We start from the raw sequence: 17,500 nt of genomic DNA, 5'->3' as shown, positions 1-17,500 counted from the left end.
AGATGTCATATTCGGCGTTTGAACAAAAAAAAAAAAGAAAAGAAAAGAAAAAAAAAAGAAACTCTCTGACAATTTCAAAAATAAATTTATATTTCGTAAAAACGTAATCGATTGCAAATCAATATCGTTGATTTTAATAAATAAGACATGTACGAAGAGTTAACGTAATATAACATTGAAGATTTATTCGAACGTAAAAAACTGTTTGGATAAGTAAAGTATGTATTTTACATACGCGGATAGGTTGGTAAACGTGTAAGTATCTTCTCTCGTTGTAACAATTCACCAGGAATGAGAAACCATCATCCGGTTTCTAGAATTCCATGACGATTTGAAAGTAACCATTCCGGAAACGTTAGAGACGAACTTTACGGAATCTTTGGCAGGATAAGCGAAGGAGATTTCAAGTTTCATACGCTGTACGGATAGTTACCAAGCTTTTCCGAAGAATTCTCTGCTCTAAGAAATATATCTTATCTATATATATATATATATATATACATACATACACACACATACACACGCATATATTTGTCTCTTTCTCTCTTTCTTTCTTTAAAGTGCGAGAAACATTAAGAAATTTCCATTTGAGACAATGACTCGGAAACGTAGATATTATTCGTATATAAAGCTAACGTTAAGTACCTACTAGCCGAATTTTCTTGAAGGAGTTAAAGAGTTAAAACCACGATCAACGATGCTAGCTATTATATAAGAGTTTTCCGGAAAACAACAAGTTTCCTCATATATCGTTTGCTGACTCCTTTCTTCAACTACTGAATTGCTTACTATATATATATATATATATATATTTATATATATATATATATATATACGTACACATATACTCACGATTGCACGCGCATAGGTATACATATATAGATAAGTAAGTTTGGTGTAAAACACACTTGGAGAACTTTGCACTGTCATTTGTATTATTCTGACTGTAGTATGCCAAACTTTATCCCTGTCTTTTCTCTTTCTTCTATTTTCTCTCTCTCTCTCTCTCTCTCTCTCTCTCTCTCTCTCTCTCTCTCTCTTCCTTTCTGTCTCTGTCTCTTTTTCATTATTTTCATAGTACGAGCTTTTATATCGTTCAAACGACTTTGCATTTTAAAGCGAGATGCATCATATGCCATTTACATACGCACCATTTCTATTCGAAAAATGCGATATACTTTTTCATTCCGATTACGATAACTTCGAGTTACTTTTACTTTAGAATAATTTCAATGAATGTTATATTAGTTTTTAGTATTGTTTTGTTTTGTCCTGTTTTTTGTTTTTGTTTTTTTTTCTTTTTCTTTGATAAGAAAGAAAGGAAGAAAAAAAGAATAAAAAACTAAAAGAAAAAAGCAACGAATTCAAAGTCAATCCACGTATGTTATTCGATAATAAAAGAATAGATAAGGAAAGAGGAGAAAAGAGTATTTTCGTTAAAATAAATAAACAGACAAAGAAATGAATGAATGAATGAATGAATAAACGAATGAATTAAGAAAATTGAAAATTCACGTTGACGATTGAAAAGTAAAGAAAAAAAGGGCTTGAAATATTATTTCTTTGTTTGATGAATAATGCGAACAATAAGAGTTAAGAAGAAAGTCAATCGTAGAGAAGGAAACGAGAGTAAATAGACGAAGAGTATAAAAGTCATGAAAATTCTCAAATAACTTCGCCGTCTTCTTTTAAACCGCTCCTCCCCCTTCCCCCAAAGCCCACTCGCTCAACCTCCTCCCCCCTTCCACCGCCCCCATACGTCACTCCGTATTCTTTCAAAGAGCTTGGAATTCGTACGGTTTTCGTGGCATCCTTTTTTCTCTGGACACGAGTTCCTTCTTGAAACTCGAACGTACACCAATACTACATGAGACCGAGAGTGGTTCGGGTTGGGTTCAACGAGCCAACTCTCGTTTATATTCGGTATCGTATTTCGGTAACGGTGGCGCAGCCTCGTGGTCCACGGTGTACCACCAGAAAGAGGAAAAAGAGAAAGAAAGAGAGAGGACAAGAGAATATATGTAGTATGTATGTACATACGTGCGAGAGAGAGAGAGAGAGAGAGAGAGAGAGAGAGGGAGGGAGAGAGAGAGAGAGAGAGAGAGAGTAAAGCTGCCCTCTGCGTTTCTTCTACAAAGGCCCATTCACGATCGTCGCGCGACTGTAACCACCACCGTCGACGGTTTCGTCGTGATAAAAATGGAAAGGAATGGCGTTTGCCGAGAAAGAAGTAAAACGTGGAAAAAAGTAATGGAGATCTGAGAGTGAGAGAAAGAGAAAAAGAAAAAGAGAGAGAGAGAGAGAGAGAGAGAGAGGGAGAAAGAGGGAGGGAGATTAAAGCGTGACAAGGAAAGAAAGATAGATGCAAGAACAGCTACGGCCGTCGGTCAACCATCAAAAGGATCCTCCTGATCTTTCCTGTCTTCCACCAAGAGATCTTCGAGAATAAGACGAGAGATTTCCTTTCCTTCGTTGTCGTGGTAAAGGAACGTTGCCGTTAAAAAGAAAGAAATCAAGAGATCAAGAGAGAGAGAGAGAGAGAGAGAGAGAGAAAGGTTAAAAAAGAAAAGAAAACAAAAAAAAAAAAACAAAAAAAGAAAAAGAAAGAAAAAAAAAGAAGAAGAAGAGTAAACGTAAAAACGGCGCCTGTCTACTAACTAACATAAGCTCCGATCGTAGCATATCGCTTGCACCCTCCTACCGTGTCTCGCTAATGCGAGTCTTTCGGAGGGTAAATGAAACCCGAGCTACACGTGTAGCCTCGTCATAAAGAAAACATGTTTTATTTATGGGGCTAGACCTACTTGAGATTCCATTCGTAGTCTTTAACCATATATATATATATATATATATATATATATATATATATATATATACATTGGTAACATTTAGATATAGTTACTTTCTTCGGTGGGGTGGGGTGGGGAGGGAAAGGGGATGGAAATAGTGAAAGAGATTTGACTCGAATATATATTTGATTAGGTAAATTCTTTTTGGAGATTGTTATGACGAGTCTTATTTTATTGCCCGCTACGTGGTTTCTTTCTTTATTTTCTTTTTCTTTTTTTCCTTTTTTTTTTGGTTGCTCTTCGTTGTCAAATCCATGTCGTTTAATCGTACAAGACGATGGAGGAAGAATCTCTTAAGAAATATTTTCGTATTAAAAAGTTGAAATATATCTTTGGATTTGTAATTCTTCTTCTCTTTCCTTTTTCTTTTCTTTCTATGACACTTTTTCTAAACATAATATAAGATACACACACACACACATATATATATATGTACGTTTATCTATTTAAATAATTAATTAATTAAACAAGATATCTATCTGTGTGTTCGAATTATCGAAATAATCGATTCATCGAATACGTACGTTCGAGATTATAATCGAAGAAATCTGAAAACTAATTTGTAAGAAGATCGATATCAAACGATATAAATTATTTCAATCGGTGAATGTTAATGCGGAAAATAAAAGAAAAGTCGATTATACGAAAGAGAAGTGAAATAATGATTACGGTGAAAACGAATTTGGGGTCGAGTGTACGGAATACCCTAACGAAATTTTAGGGTAGCCTGACGCACCCCCTCTTACATTCTTTCCTTCGTAGAATGATCCTTCGAATCAAGTTGGTAACTTGAGAGTTACCAGGGAATAACGTTTCATCGAGGAAACAAAAAGAAAAAAGAAAAAAAGAAAGAAAGAAAGAAAACGTCTTCATTTATTTCCCTTACCATTAACTTCTAAACAAAAAAAAATTATTGATCCTTTGAATTATTTCATGTCAATGAACAGGAAACATTTATTATTATTATTATTATTATTTTTATTTTTATTGGCTGGAATATGTTTCATCTGTCTACTTGTATTTTTTCTTTTTATCATTTGGAACAAAATCAAAAGTCAACATCAATTTTGATATTATATGAAAAAAACTCTCTCTCTCTCTCTCTCTCTCTCTCTCTCTCACTCTTACTTTTTTATTATCTCCATCTATGTCTGTGTTTAATTTCTATAAAACTAGTGAAATCAAAATGACAATCTTTTCCCAAGGCAACATCGTTCTCGTTTATCCCACGTAACGCACACGCCCCAAACTCGTTGCACCGATGATAAACGTGCACTAAAACCTTCTATCCTCTTTCTCTCTCTCTCTCTCTCTTCCTGGGAAAGCGAAATTACGAGGAGCCACGACAGCGATAGCTCGCCTCGTTAGATACAATACGAGTCTATCTTCCTGTTTCTCTTCCTTCTCTGATACAAACGTCTATGTACGTAGCATATACCTTAGGATCGCGTTTATAAAGGTCATAGCGCGTTTCTCGGCACGATATGACAAAGGCTTTGACTTAAGAGAAACACGTCTTTTGTATACCTCTATATGTCTCTCTCTCTCTCTCTCTCTCTCTTACTCTCTCTCTCTCTCTCTCTCTCTCTCTCTGTGTTATGTGTATGTATTTATAGATATGTACATATATATATGTGTGTGTGTGTGTATGGATAAGTTTGTATGTGAAAATAGCAAAGCTCGTAAACAGGCACGACATCCTACGAGAAGCAAACGCGTAAGCTTACCGTAGTTGGCCGGTAATAGTCACTATTTTAGTCGTTTAGTAATTAGTATATCGTATAGCTAATACATTCTGAGTTTATACATTGTAGTCTTGTAAAGCTCTAATCTAAGCGAACGGAACTTCCTCTAAGTGAATGTTATATTCATTGTGATTAGAATAGAATATCTATTAATTTGCAAAATTTTTTTAAGAGATTATATTGATGGAAAAGAAAAGAAAAGAAAAGAAAGAGAGAAAAAGAAAAAGATATATTTAAAATCTTTTTTTTCTTTTTTTTTTCCTTTTTTCTTTTACTTTAATGATACAAATTTTCCTTTTTGATCTGAAAAAGAAAGAGAGAAAAGAGAACACATACATACATACATACATACATACATACATCTAATATATATATATATATATATATTAGATTCTCCCAAAAGTGTCTTTTGTAAATACACGCAGTTGCTTTACCCGGCAATGTTTATATAAGCACGTAACCTTTTATCACGGTCAAATATTGTGATTATCATTCTTCAGTCGTCATCTAGCTGTCGTAGAATAAGTTTCGTTTTCATCGGTGTCTTATATACGATCTTTCGTATGCCTTTAAAATGTGAAAAAAAAAGAAAAAGAAATCTAAGTACTTGTGTGTAACGACTGCATTGTTTCAAAAGAAAAATTACTGAAGAAATTGCAATTGAAGAAGATTTTGCATCGTTTATGAGAATGATCAATCGTTCAAACAAATCGGCAGTAGTTAGTTTAAAATATTTGAAAGTGGTGATTTTTTTATTTTGGTAAATGAAGAAATCAACGATCGAACTAATCAAGAACATGATCGATTGAAAATCCGTGCTTTGTAAATTGACGGAAACGTTTAAAATATTCAACGAAAAACAATATATTATAATTTTACATAAAATCGTTTGCGTCAATCGCACTAGAGTTATGGGTTTCGTATCAGTTGACAGAGAGCAAACTCTTTAATCGTATTTCGACGTGTGATTTGTTTCTCCAACGAGACGAGGAAAATCAATTTTTGAAGAGATTGGTTATTGGAGGGGGCGAAGGGGGGGAAGGGATGAGATGTGGATTCTTTACGAGAATATTACATGTAAACGTGATCTTGGTCCAGAAATAAGAAGCCTTTAACGATAAGTAAAAATCTGTTCTTCCTATCAGAAGAAAATTTTCTTATCTATTTGATGAGATTGAAAGAGTGTCATTTATTATTAATTATTTTCGTACAATCAATTCAACGAAATATTACTTTTAATTGGACAAATTGAAGGAAACAATCATCACAAAACGATCAGAATTAATTGAACAGCACGATAACGCCAAGCCCTCTCACCCCCACCCCCCCGCTCCCTGGCCCCCGGCCCGGCCGCCCATGTGTTTTTAATCCTCAGGAACAAATAATTATCATTCGATTGAGATTTATTACGTTTTCCTTCGTACTGATATTTTTCTGATATTGTCACGTGTGATTATTTCTTTTATCGAGAAATTTTATTTCACGATATAAAATATTATCTTACGAATATGTTATCGAAATATATTATTCTTATCGAACGATACTTTATTAAGAAATCTTAAAAGTTTTGAAATGATTATACATTATGCGACTTTCGAAGAGATGGTTAAAGTTAAATCGAAGAAAATCATTGATAAATAATTCGATGAAATAATATAAAAGATAAAACATTGTGAATATTTTATATTTATTTCCTTATAAAAACGAAAGAAATTATTGAGACATATCTAATAAATAGATAGATGCATACAATGCTAAGAACATGCCGTTTCTCTTCCAGATAGAGGAAACAGTCAGTTCTATGTGAATTGCATGCGACTAAGTCTAGTTGATTGGCATCTATAGGACCACACAATCCGTATAGTTCATAGGTATAACGTCTATCGAATGCTCTTCGGAACGGTGCAATTTCATGCTGCCTGTTTCGACCATTGTTTGTCGAATACAGATCGAGACGAAGATCGCTCGATTACGTTTCATCGTGATTTATGGTGTCTCCTTAGTTAACGTAATTTCGATCGAGTCTGTTTTCGTTTACGGATTTGTCGAACGTCTATCCTCGGTTATGCATTAGTTATGCGTTAAGTTACTTAGACAGAAATTCATTCGATCGTATTACGAAACTATAACGTTAATGTCAAGTTAAGTTATGTACCTTTCGAGGATCGTATCATGATCAATCTTATCAATCTTTCGATTTAATTCTATTAACAAACGTTTCATTGTAATTAGATACAACTTTGAGATATCTTTAATTTCAAAATTAATCATTTTTCAACGATTGTATATATTTGTATGTTGTAATGAAAAAAAAAAAAAAAAAACAAAAAAAAAAGGATTATGTTTTAGCGAAATATACGGAAAATTCGATGTCATATGAAAACTAGGAAATAAATTTATATCTACGAACCGTCCGTTCGAAATCAGACGCCATCGGGAAACCTTTAAAAAATTGATACGAAATTCGAAATATAGTTACGAATGCTGTACCGAAATATTTTACCGAATGAAAAACGATTACCTCCTACGTGACTTTTCGAATATCGATATTTTGTTCAGTTTTCAAAAGTAAAACTAAAATTGATTTATAAATTAATTAGATCGTAGTTGGCCCGTCGATCGTTAAGTAATCGAAAATCTTCATTCGAAAAATTGTCAAGAATCCTGAAGAAAAATATGTCGGATAAAAGATACTTTGCAAATTCGTAATAAGTATATCAAAGATCGATGAACTTTAAAAAATATGATCTAATTTTTTTTCAAAATGTAAACACATTACATTGAAATCGACACTGGCAAAAAGTTGACGGTATATACGAAAAATTATTACCTTTTCCTAAACGAAAATATTCTACCGAATGGAGGACAATTTATAAATTCATAGTACTACAATATTCTACCCAATAAAAAAACGATCTACAAATCCGTAGTACGTATATCAAAGGTCGATGAACTTTAAAAGGTACAATCTAATTTTTCTTAAAAAATATAAATACGTTACATCGAAATCAGAGATATGCGATGGTGAAATCTTGAAAAATTGACGCTGCGTTCGAAAAATTTTTGACAAAATATTGTTCAAAAATATTCTACCGAATAAAAGACGATTTAAAAATTCAATTCGTAGTACGTATATCAAAGCTCGATGAAATTCAAAAGGTACGATCTAATTTTATCTTAAAAATATAAACACGTTTATGTATTAAAATTAGAATCATACGATGATGAAACTTTGAAAAAATTAACCCCGCATCCGAAAAATTGTCACCAATCCTGTACATTCTGGATATGTCGAATAAAAGACGATTTCAAAATTTGAATTACGAAACTATCAAAAATTAACGTGTCATACGAAACATTGTCAGGAATCCAGACTATATCAAAGTATTATATGTTGCCCGAGTAAAACCCAAAAAAAAAAAAAAAAAAGGAGAGAGAAAAAAAGAAAGGAAAAAAAAAAAAAAAAAAAAAAAAAAAAGAAAAGAAAAAGAAAGAAAGAACGAAAGAAGAAGAAGAAGAAGAAGAAAGAAGGTATGAAAAAAGAAGGGAAAGGAGAAAAAAAAATCTGAAAGTGTCGAGATCTCAGTCTCGGAAGCTTTTACGCGTTTTCCCGTCCCTTAGTAAATCGGGCAACGCACAGAGAGAAAGAAAGAGAAAGAGAAAGAAAGAAAAAGAAAGAGAGAGAGATAGAGATAGAGAGAGAGAGAGAGAGAGAGAGAGAGGAAGAGAGAGCAACAAATGTACTCTGGTCTCCTCCTTGTCGTCATCGTCGTCGTGGTTGTGATAGTGATGGTGGTGGAGATGGTAGTGAAGGTGGTGGTGGTGGAGATGATGGTGGAGGTGGTGGCAACAGCACGTGGAAACCGGTTTCTGCTTTTATCGGCGTATCGCCTACGGACCGGGTGGGTGCACGTCGACGATCGAAATCCGGTATATACTCTTAGCACGGATACACGACATCGTCCACGAGTTCGATGTATCTCGTGCACGACGGAATTCAAAGCGTAATAAGGCGTAGCCGAGAGAATAAGTAAAACAACTTGTTGTAAAGAGGATACTCTCAAATGGTCGTATTAAACAGGAAACGTACGATATTATTATTTATTTTATGAAAAACAACTTTGACGTATATATTAAATTATCTATTAGTTGAAGATTATAAATGTACGATATTAAATAATTTAAAAGTTTATCGTTTCAATCTTTCAAATGATTAATTATTTATTTACAAACGAGTATCATAAATAATGAGAATATAATATAGAATATTTATTTATTTATTTATTTATTGATATCATATTAATACGAACAATCCATAAATATTATATTTTATAGTGAAATTTTATTTCGATTAATTTATTAGACAAATTCATTATTAATTAATAATTATTTCTTATTAATAATCATTATTTGTTAGAAATATATATTTGTACGAACGATCGACTTTATTACGATTCACATCTTATATTCTATTTAATTATTTATTTATAAATGGAATGATATTATTACAAAAAAAAGGAAAAAAAAAAAAAAGAAATTTACATCCTTGCCGATCCTTTGCTCGAGCATAAGCTTCTACATTTTCCTTTTCACGAGGTAGCCCCACCCATTTATTTACCATCCCCTCTTTTATTTCTCCCTCTCTCTCTCTCTCTCTCTCTTTTTTTTTTTTCTATGCCTGACTCGCACGCACCATCTCGTCTTATCTTCGTCATGCGGTGTACAACCTGCGAGAGACGCGCGAAATGTCTTTTCATATCAATATGCGCGCTTGTTGTCCTTGAGTCCGATGCCTTTTATAAACCTTAAAGGCTTTTTTCTCCTCCCCCTCTCTCTCTCTCTCTCTCTCTCTCTCTCTCTCTCTCTTTCACTTAGAAAGAGAACAGAGACAAAAAGAAAAGGAATTCGAAGAGACACAACTACATCAAGATTCATCTTTAGAGTTATGCAAATAATGAATAGCCCATCTTGGATATGCGAGAATGATCTTATCCTTTCATTTTAAACGCCATTATGAAAAGAGTTAAAAGCGAATAAAGGAACAAAAAGTCCATAACATCTGCTATATATATATATATATATATATATATATATATATATATATATATATATATATATATATTATATCTCATGAAACATTCGAAATCTATCAAATGTATAATGTACATATTGAATATTATAATTGGAATATAAAGATTCGTTTACACGTTACAATTGATCGATTATTATGTTCATACATATTAATCAAGCGTCTATTATCGTTTCTAAACAAAGAGGAATTATATGATATGAGTAATTCATAATATAACATATATCAGTATAACTATATCATGCTAAATACAAATTGTATATAACATGTATCTATATAATAATTACTTGTAATAGTTACTCATAATAATTAATTTAAAAAAAAAAAAAAAAAAAAAAAAAAAAAAAAAAAAAAAAAAGAAGAATTTTTCAAAATACAGATATAGTAGTGCGTAGACTTTAAAAGTTCAAACTTTTAAGAATTTAATAAAAGAATATTTCAATAAATGATATAAACTAATCTTCTTCATAATCATTTACACAAATACAGTTGTAAATCTGTATATGATATTAAAAGTCACATATTTAATGATTTACTTGATAAAGAAAATATTTCATAAATGATAAATTTTATTTTATCATAATTATTTATAAGAGAGTAGGTAAAGTATGATTTAGTTCTCGTATCAAACGAGTTATTCGAATGAACGCAAGATAGTAAAAGAAAGAGCAAAAGAAAAAAAAAACAAGAGAGAAAGAAAGAAAGAAAACGAAAAAAGAAGAAGGAAGAGAGAAAAAAAATAGAGAGAGAGAGAGAGAGAGAGAGAGAGAGAAATCTCTTTTTATACTCGAAGTTGGCTGAACCACCCACGGTGCAGCGATACGACAAAAAGGAGAAAAGGAAATATTATTGTTGGTTGTTGCCTAAGCTGCAAGCTCTCGTCTTTGGACAGAACGCGAGACAGTAAGGCCTACCTAATCGCGCGAATCGCCGCCACTAATGGACCGGCATTGCTTACGCGTGTCACGTGATTTTCCCGTGGTTACACCCACACATAAGAGGAAACGTGTGTGTTTAGTCATTGCTGATGCGTACCGCGTATCCTTTGTCTCGTTTCTCTACCATCCTCCCCTCCGACTCATCCTCATCATCCTCATCCTCCTCCTCCTCCTCTTCCTCTTCCTCTTCCTACCATTCTCTCTCTCCTTCTCTCTCTCTTGTTTTACTCCATTTTTTTCTTTTTTTATCTTTTCCTTCAATCTCGAATAAATTTTCGTAACGAGATCACGTCGTCGTGATTATTATTATTATTATTATTTTATTATTATTATTATTATTATTATTATTATTATTATTATTATTTTTAATATTACTCTCTGAAGGATGCAATTGCTCGTACGTTAATTAATTTCTAGCGTGTTACCACGTTTTATATCTTTTTTTCTTTTCTTTTTTTTGTTTTTTAACTCTTTTTTGTTTGTTTGTCTGTTCTTTTTTTTCTTCTAAAAGCAACAATAGAAGAATGCCCGTTATTATCATTATTGCTAATACCACGGGGTGCCATTGTTATCGGTATTATTGCAACGTCTCGAGAAAGGAATTCTCGTTTCTCCTCAAAAACGAAGAATCGCCCCGCAATTCAATTCCTCTTTTTAGAATAGAATTATCTTCCTTCCTTTTCTCGGCAAAATTACATATTGATGTAACGTTGTATCCGTAAATATTAGAAAATACTACGTACAAAAATTTGTTTACATATTTATATATATATATATATATATATATATATTTGCGCCATATCATAATGAATGAAACAAAAAAAAAAAGAAGAATAGAAAAATATATAAAAAGAATGATAATGATTACATATATATATATATATTTATTGTATATCTTAGAAAAGTAATACTGATGATGAGAAATAAAGACAAAATATATAGAAAGAACAAATAAATAAATAAAAAAAAAAAAAAAAAAAAAGAAAATAAGAAAAAAAAAAGGAAAATAAAAGGGATTTACTTACCAGCAACAGTGAGGGTGGCATTTCTGCTAGGTACCGAGCCAGCCTGATTCCTTGCGACGCACCAATAAACACCACCGTCCTGTTCCTTCTTTCCGTTCATAACTCGAAGAAAGAAGAGGGATCCCGTGGGAAGAATCACCCGGTGGGACTTGGCGTCCCCTGGTGACGTCTGCACGAGCTCACCATCCTTATACCATTCTATCACGGGATCCGGTTTACCCTCGGCCTTGCAGTTCAACGTCACCGGCTCGTGCTTTGCCACGATTATGTCCGATGGATGTTCCGTTATCCGTGGCGATCGTAGTTGCCCTGAAACAAAAGATGGAAAGGTTCTTTTGTAAATGGCCGAACGTGTGAAAGCCCGCAACCCGTCTATCCATTTCTCTTTCTCTTTTTCACACTATCCATTTTATAGAGACAAAGTGTAGTAATTTAAAAGAGAAAAAGAAAAAAAAAATTAATAAATAAATAAAATAATACAAATATTAGAGGATATATTTCATATTGTATGTACATTTGTTACAATGATTGTAAGTAATTATTTTTAGAAATTAAATACTTTTAGGAGGAAAAACGAAGATTCAAAATGAAAGGCTAAATCGGTAGTACTGATTATTTTTTAGCTTTTTTTTTTTTTTTCAATAATTTACTTTTTATTAAAAAAAAATTACTAAATAAATAAAAACATTTAAGGATATATTTTATATTGTATGTACATTTGTTACAATGATTGTAAGTAATTATTTTTAGAAATTAAATACTTTTGCGAGGAAAAACGAAGATTCAAAATGAAAGGCTAAATCGGTAGTACTGATTATTTTTTAGCTTTTTTTTTTTCAATAATTTACTTTTTATTAAACAAAAATAAATAAATAAATAAAACCATTTGAGAATATATGTTATATTGTATGTACATTTTTCACGGTGATCGAAAATCATCATTTTATACATTAAAAATTTGATGAGAAAAAAAGAAATTTGAAAATGAAAAGCAGATAGTTATGCACGATTATTTTTTAGTTTCTCAATAATTTATCTTTTTATAGATAAATAAATATATAAATAAATACAAACATTTGTGGATATATTTTATATTACATGTGGACTTGTTACGGTGATTAAAAATAATTATTTTATAGATTAAAAATTTGAAGAGAAAAAACAAAGTTTGTAAATGAAAGCTAGATCGGTGAAACTGATTATTTTTTATTTTTTTATTAATTTATTTTTCAATAAATAAATAAATAAATAAATAAATAAATTTAACGATATATTCTACATTGTATGTAAATTGGTTAAAGTGATTGAAAGAAATTATTTTATAAATTAAAAATTTGAAAGAGAGAAAAAGAATTTTGTAAATGAAAACTATAACGGTACACATGATTTTTTTTTAGTTTTCTCTTTTAAACAAATAAACAAATAAATAAATAAAAACATTTAAAGATATAGTTTGTATTTTGATACGTAGATTGATTTCAACGAATATTTTATGAATAAAAAATTTTAATGGAAAAATAAAAGAAAAGAAATTATTTTTATACAAAAGTCATATCCGTGTTTTAAAAATGAAAACTATTTCGATATACCAGCTACTTTTTTAGTTTTCTTAATTTCTTTTTTTGTTTGTTATTGTTGTTATTTTTTTTTTCTTTTTCCTTTTTTACATACGCATCTTCGTACATTTTAAATCAAGTATATAAAATTGGAGTGTTTCGAAAAAATGATTTGGATATTTGAAAACTAAGGGAACGAATATGACTGAATATTCAATTCTTCGAAATATCCACGACGAATATTTTAATATTTAAATGCTATTTAATATATTTTTAAAATACGTGTATGTAGAAAAAGTTCGTTTCGAGTTCTATATTTTCCTACTAGGATTGGATTTTTAACTTTTAAATTAAATGACGCGTAACTATGTAGTAAAGGCATTTCCGGGACACGCGAAATCACATTCGTTACAGATCGATCGCCACCGGTTGAAGTTTTTTATTTCACGCTGGTTGCCCGATTCGATATGGAAATTAGCTACAAAACCGCACCATTTTATAGTCCATTAATACCCCATGACTTCGTAAGAATATAGATCTCTCTTTGTTTTTCGTTGTTTTATTTATATGTTTTATCGTACATTCGACTTTTATTACCAATCATTGGATACGATTGTTCCATCAAAATTGTTCTTTTCTGTTTCAAATATACTAAAATACAATAGCATTCACCTAATAGTCAAATAAAGGTATTATTCTATTTAAATTTGTTTTTTTTTTATTTCTTTTTCTTTACTTTTCTTTTCTTTTTTTTTTTTTTTTTTTTTTTTTTTTTCTTTTTATTCGGTCGTTTACTTTCACTTTTTTTCTTTTTCTTTTCTTTTCTCTTCACTTTTTTTTGTTGGTTTTTGTATCTTCTTCTTCTTCTCTCTCTCTCTCTCTCTCTCTCTCTCTCTCTCTTTTTCTTTTTCCTTTTTTTTTTTTTTACATCACACGTATATCTATTAATTATAATCATATTTTTTTTTTATCTCTCGCAAATCGAAAATAATGAATATTATACGGCCAATTAGCGGTTGAAAAAGTATTCGCGTTGTTCCAACAGTAAAGGATAGATTGGATAGATTGTTAATCCTAGCTTAAAATTAAGCTTCGGGAAGTATCATTCAAATAGAATTTAATATTCGAATATTTAATAAAAATAAACTCTCGGATTGTGGATAGTTTGAAAATACGTTATCCGAGCATAGTTTATCTAACAGAAGACGTTAAATGAAATCGTATAAAGGATATACATTGCGTTGAAAAAGTTTAAATAAATGACCACAAAAAAAAAAAAAAAAAAAAAAAAAAAAGAAAAAAAAAACAAAACAAAGCCAAAAATAAAAAAAAAAACAAAAACGAAAAAATAAACGAAATATTTTCACACGATTCTAAACAAACAATGTGAATTTACAAAATTTTAATCGATATACTTCGTTTTTGTCAGTTTTCTTTTTCCTTCTTCTTCCTTATTTCGAATAGTAGATTAAAGTAGAAAAAAAAAAAAAGAAAGAAATGGACGATCCTTCTCGTATCAGATATTAGAATTTATTTATTGATGAGAACGTCAACGTACAGGTTAGAGAAAGAAAGAAAGGACAAAGAAAAAGGGAGGGGAGGAGCGGAAGAAAGAGAAATAAAGTGTGTAAAAGGATGGCAATCGTATTGAAAGAGAATGAGACACTTATTTTTCTATGGATAAAAAAAGGGAGAGACACTCGATAGACTTAGCTAGCTACGAAATAGTACCTACAACATAGACCAGCTTAAGAGAGTTTCCTCTCGGATTGTCAAGGGTCTCCTTCTCCTTTACTACTAGTCTTTACCTAAGGGATTCTCGATCACCTTACGTACGAGAACGATACCTGACAGACGTATGGGCCTTGGGATCGATCGTACGTCAGTGGGCTTCGAATTTATACTATATCAGAGAGAAACTAACGCCGAACGGGTATATAGTTACAAATGACGTCTCAGAGATATTGTATCTAACAATTTCTACGCATTCTAATACCACTATGCTATGGCACGATCGTTATCGAAAAATAAATTCATAAAATAATATAAAATATTATTTATAATATCATTCTATTGTTAATATTAATCATTAATATTAATAGGATAATCGAGCAAATTTCTTTTTTTTTTTCTTTTTTTTTTTTAATCCCTACAATTTTCTTCTCTTCTTTCTTCCTTCCTTTTGTTTCTTTCTTTTTTTGTCTTCTTCATTTCTCAAATTGTCAAAATTAAATATTCGATTAACGCAAATTTTTTATGAAAACATATATATATATATATATATATATATAGTAAAGTATAATCGAAATTTAATATCTACGGTAAATTAATGAATATTAAATTTGCACCGATCACTTTTGCAAAGAAAAAAAATAAAAAATAAAAAAATAAAAAAATTGTATTATACAACGATCAATTTAACACGTTTAAATTATAAATAAATTCAAAAATGAGAATGACTATATGTATATATATATATATATATATATTCGTTATGTACGTATATACTTAGATACAAATGTCAATTATAAATTTACGTATTTTCGAAGTATCGATCGTTAAAATAAGTTCGACTATTTTCTTTTCTTCTTTATGTTCTCCCTTTTTTTTTTTCTCTCTCTCTCTCTCTCTCTCTCTCTCTCTCTCATCGACCCACACACGAACACACGTTTGGTTGGACGTTCATCCGCGACATCCGCGGGCGTGGTCCTTCCTCCCGTTTTTTTTTCTTTCCTTTTTTCTTCTCTTTTTTTTCCCCTTTCTTCTTTCCTTTTATTTTCCCTCCTTTCATCGATGACCGCCTACGAAACGACCAACGCACTATACTTCTCTTCTCACTCGAACCCTTTACTCTCAGTACGACTGGCACAAGTAACGCTTAAATGGCGTCTCTAATAACACGAGACCGATCGACTGCTTAATTACACGCGATTACACCGTAACCGTTTCGCCTTTTCCTAACCGTTGCAAATTGTAAATCATCGCGATGTGCCAACGACTACAAATACATAATATCTTTTCTTTCTTTCTTTTTTCCTTTTTTTTTCTTTTTTTTTTTTTTTTCTTCTATCGATATACGATAAATTATTCTACACAGAGGTATTGTATATATGTATGCGAGAAGAGAAGATTATTTCTCGTAAAATTTTTCTTTTTTTTTTTTTTTAAATCCTTCCATTCCGTATTAACACACCCCCCTCCCTCCCTCCCTCGCCCCCACCCCGTCTCAATAATAAATTATATAGGAATTAACGATTGAATCGATCATCTTTATTTTTCATTCGTTCGATAAAATTATATATATATTATATATATATATATTTTATTTAAGCTTATATTACGATTAAATACGCGTTGTAACAATTAATATGCGATTAAGGAATGGTAATATTTTTTTCTTTTTTTTTTTTTTTTTTTTTTTTATTTATAAAGAACAAAGATGGATAAATATTTTACAGATGCTTGCGCTTATGCACGTGTATAAACGTGATAAAATTCAATAATTTATTAACGATGACAATAACGTAACGACGACGTGATAATATTATTTCAAGATATATCGACAAATGAATCATAGATCCGAGTATCGTTATCGCTGATTCCTGAGAGAATAGAAATAAAGGTATGACATGGAACAAACGTTAAAAGATAAACTCGAGAAAAATGGTAAAAATGTCAATCGCTGTAGACGTTATTATCGCTTTTCACAATGCGTAACTACAATCTTGTCGTTGTCGAGAGAGACAATCGATATATGTTTTCGACCGAGGCTCTTTCTCTCTCTCTCTCTCTCTCTCTCTCTGTCGTCGTGCCAAATACGGATGTGGAAAGGCAGGTAAAAAAAAAAATGAAAAAAAAAAAAAAAGAAAAAAAGAAAGAAAGAACGTTTTCTGCCTTGAAGGTCTTAGGCTACGGACCAACTACGGTCATAACTAAAAGAGAACGAGGACTTTCCGAAGCTCGTTGTTCGAGCTGAATGTCTATGCGCGCTTATGTATACGTGTGTATGTATGTGCGTATATATATATATATGTCTGTAAATTTCCAACAACTGTTTGAGATTAGAAGCGTTGGCGGACGCAAGTACAAACAGATTAGATTGGTCTTACGAAATAACTTCTTCTCTGACGATTTCATATAACGAGATGCACAAATTTTTTTATGTATATATGACTAAAGAAGAAAAAAAAAAAGAAAGAAAAGAAAAAAAAAAGAAAAGAAAAGAAAAGAAAGAAAAGTCAACAACAATATCATCCACCCCCCTCCATCCCACTCTCCTCATGACCACCACGTTACAT

At 31.3% G+C, this 17,500-nt stretch overlaps 1 protein-coding gene across 2 annotated transcripts in view; it reads right to left on the bottom strand.

Moving 5' to 3' along the window:
* The window catches only part of LOC124949961 (roundabout homolog 2-like), a 203,740-nt gene that overhangs the window by 98,127 nt on the left and 88,113 nt on the right, over window positions 1–17,500 (bottom strand). For both annotated transcript variants that reach the window (XM_047495907.1, XM_047495906.1), the window contains exon 2: window positions 11,647–11,955. In XM_047495907.1, the coding sequence (XP_047351863.1) occupies window positions 11,647–11,955 (309 nt within the window). The remainder of the gene's footprint in view (window positions 1–11,646; window positions 11,956–17,500) is intronic.

Source organism: Vespa velutina, chromosome 6, assembly GCF_912470025.1.
Source record: "Vespa velutina chromosome 6, iVesVel2.1, whole genome shotgun sequence".
Taxonomy (NCBI): domain Eukaryota; kingdom Metazoa; phylum Arthropoda; class Insecta; order Hymenoptera; family Vespidae; genus Vespa; species Vespa velutina.
This window is presented reverse-complemented; position numbering and strand designations above follow the sequence as displayed.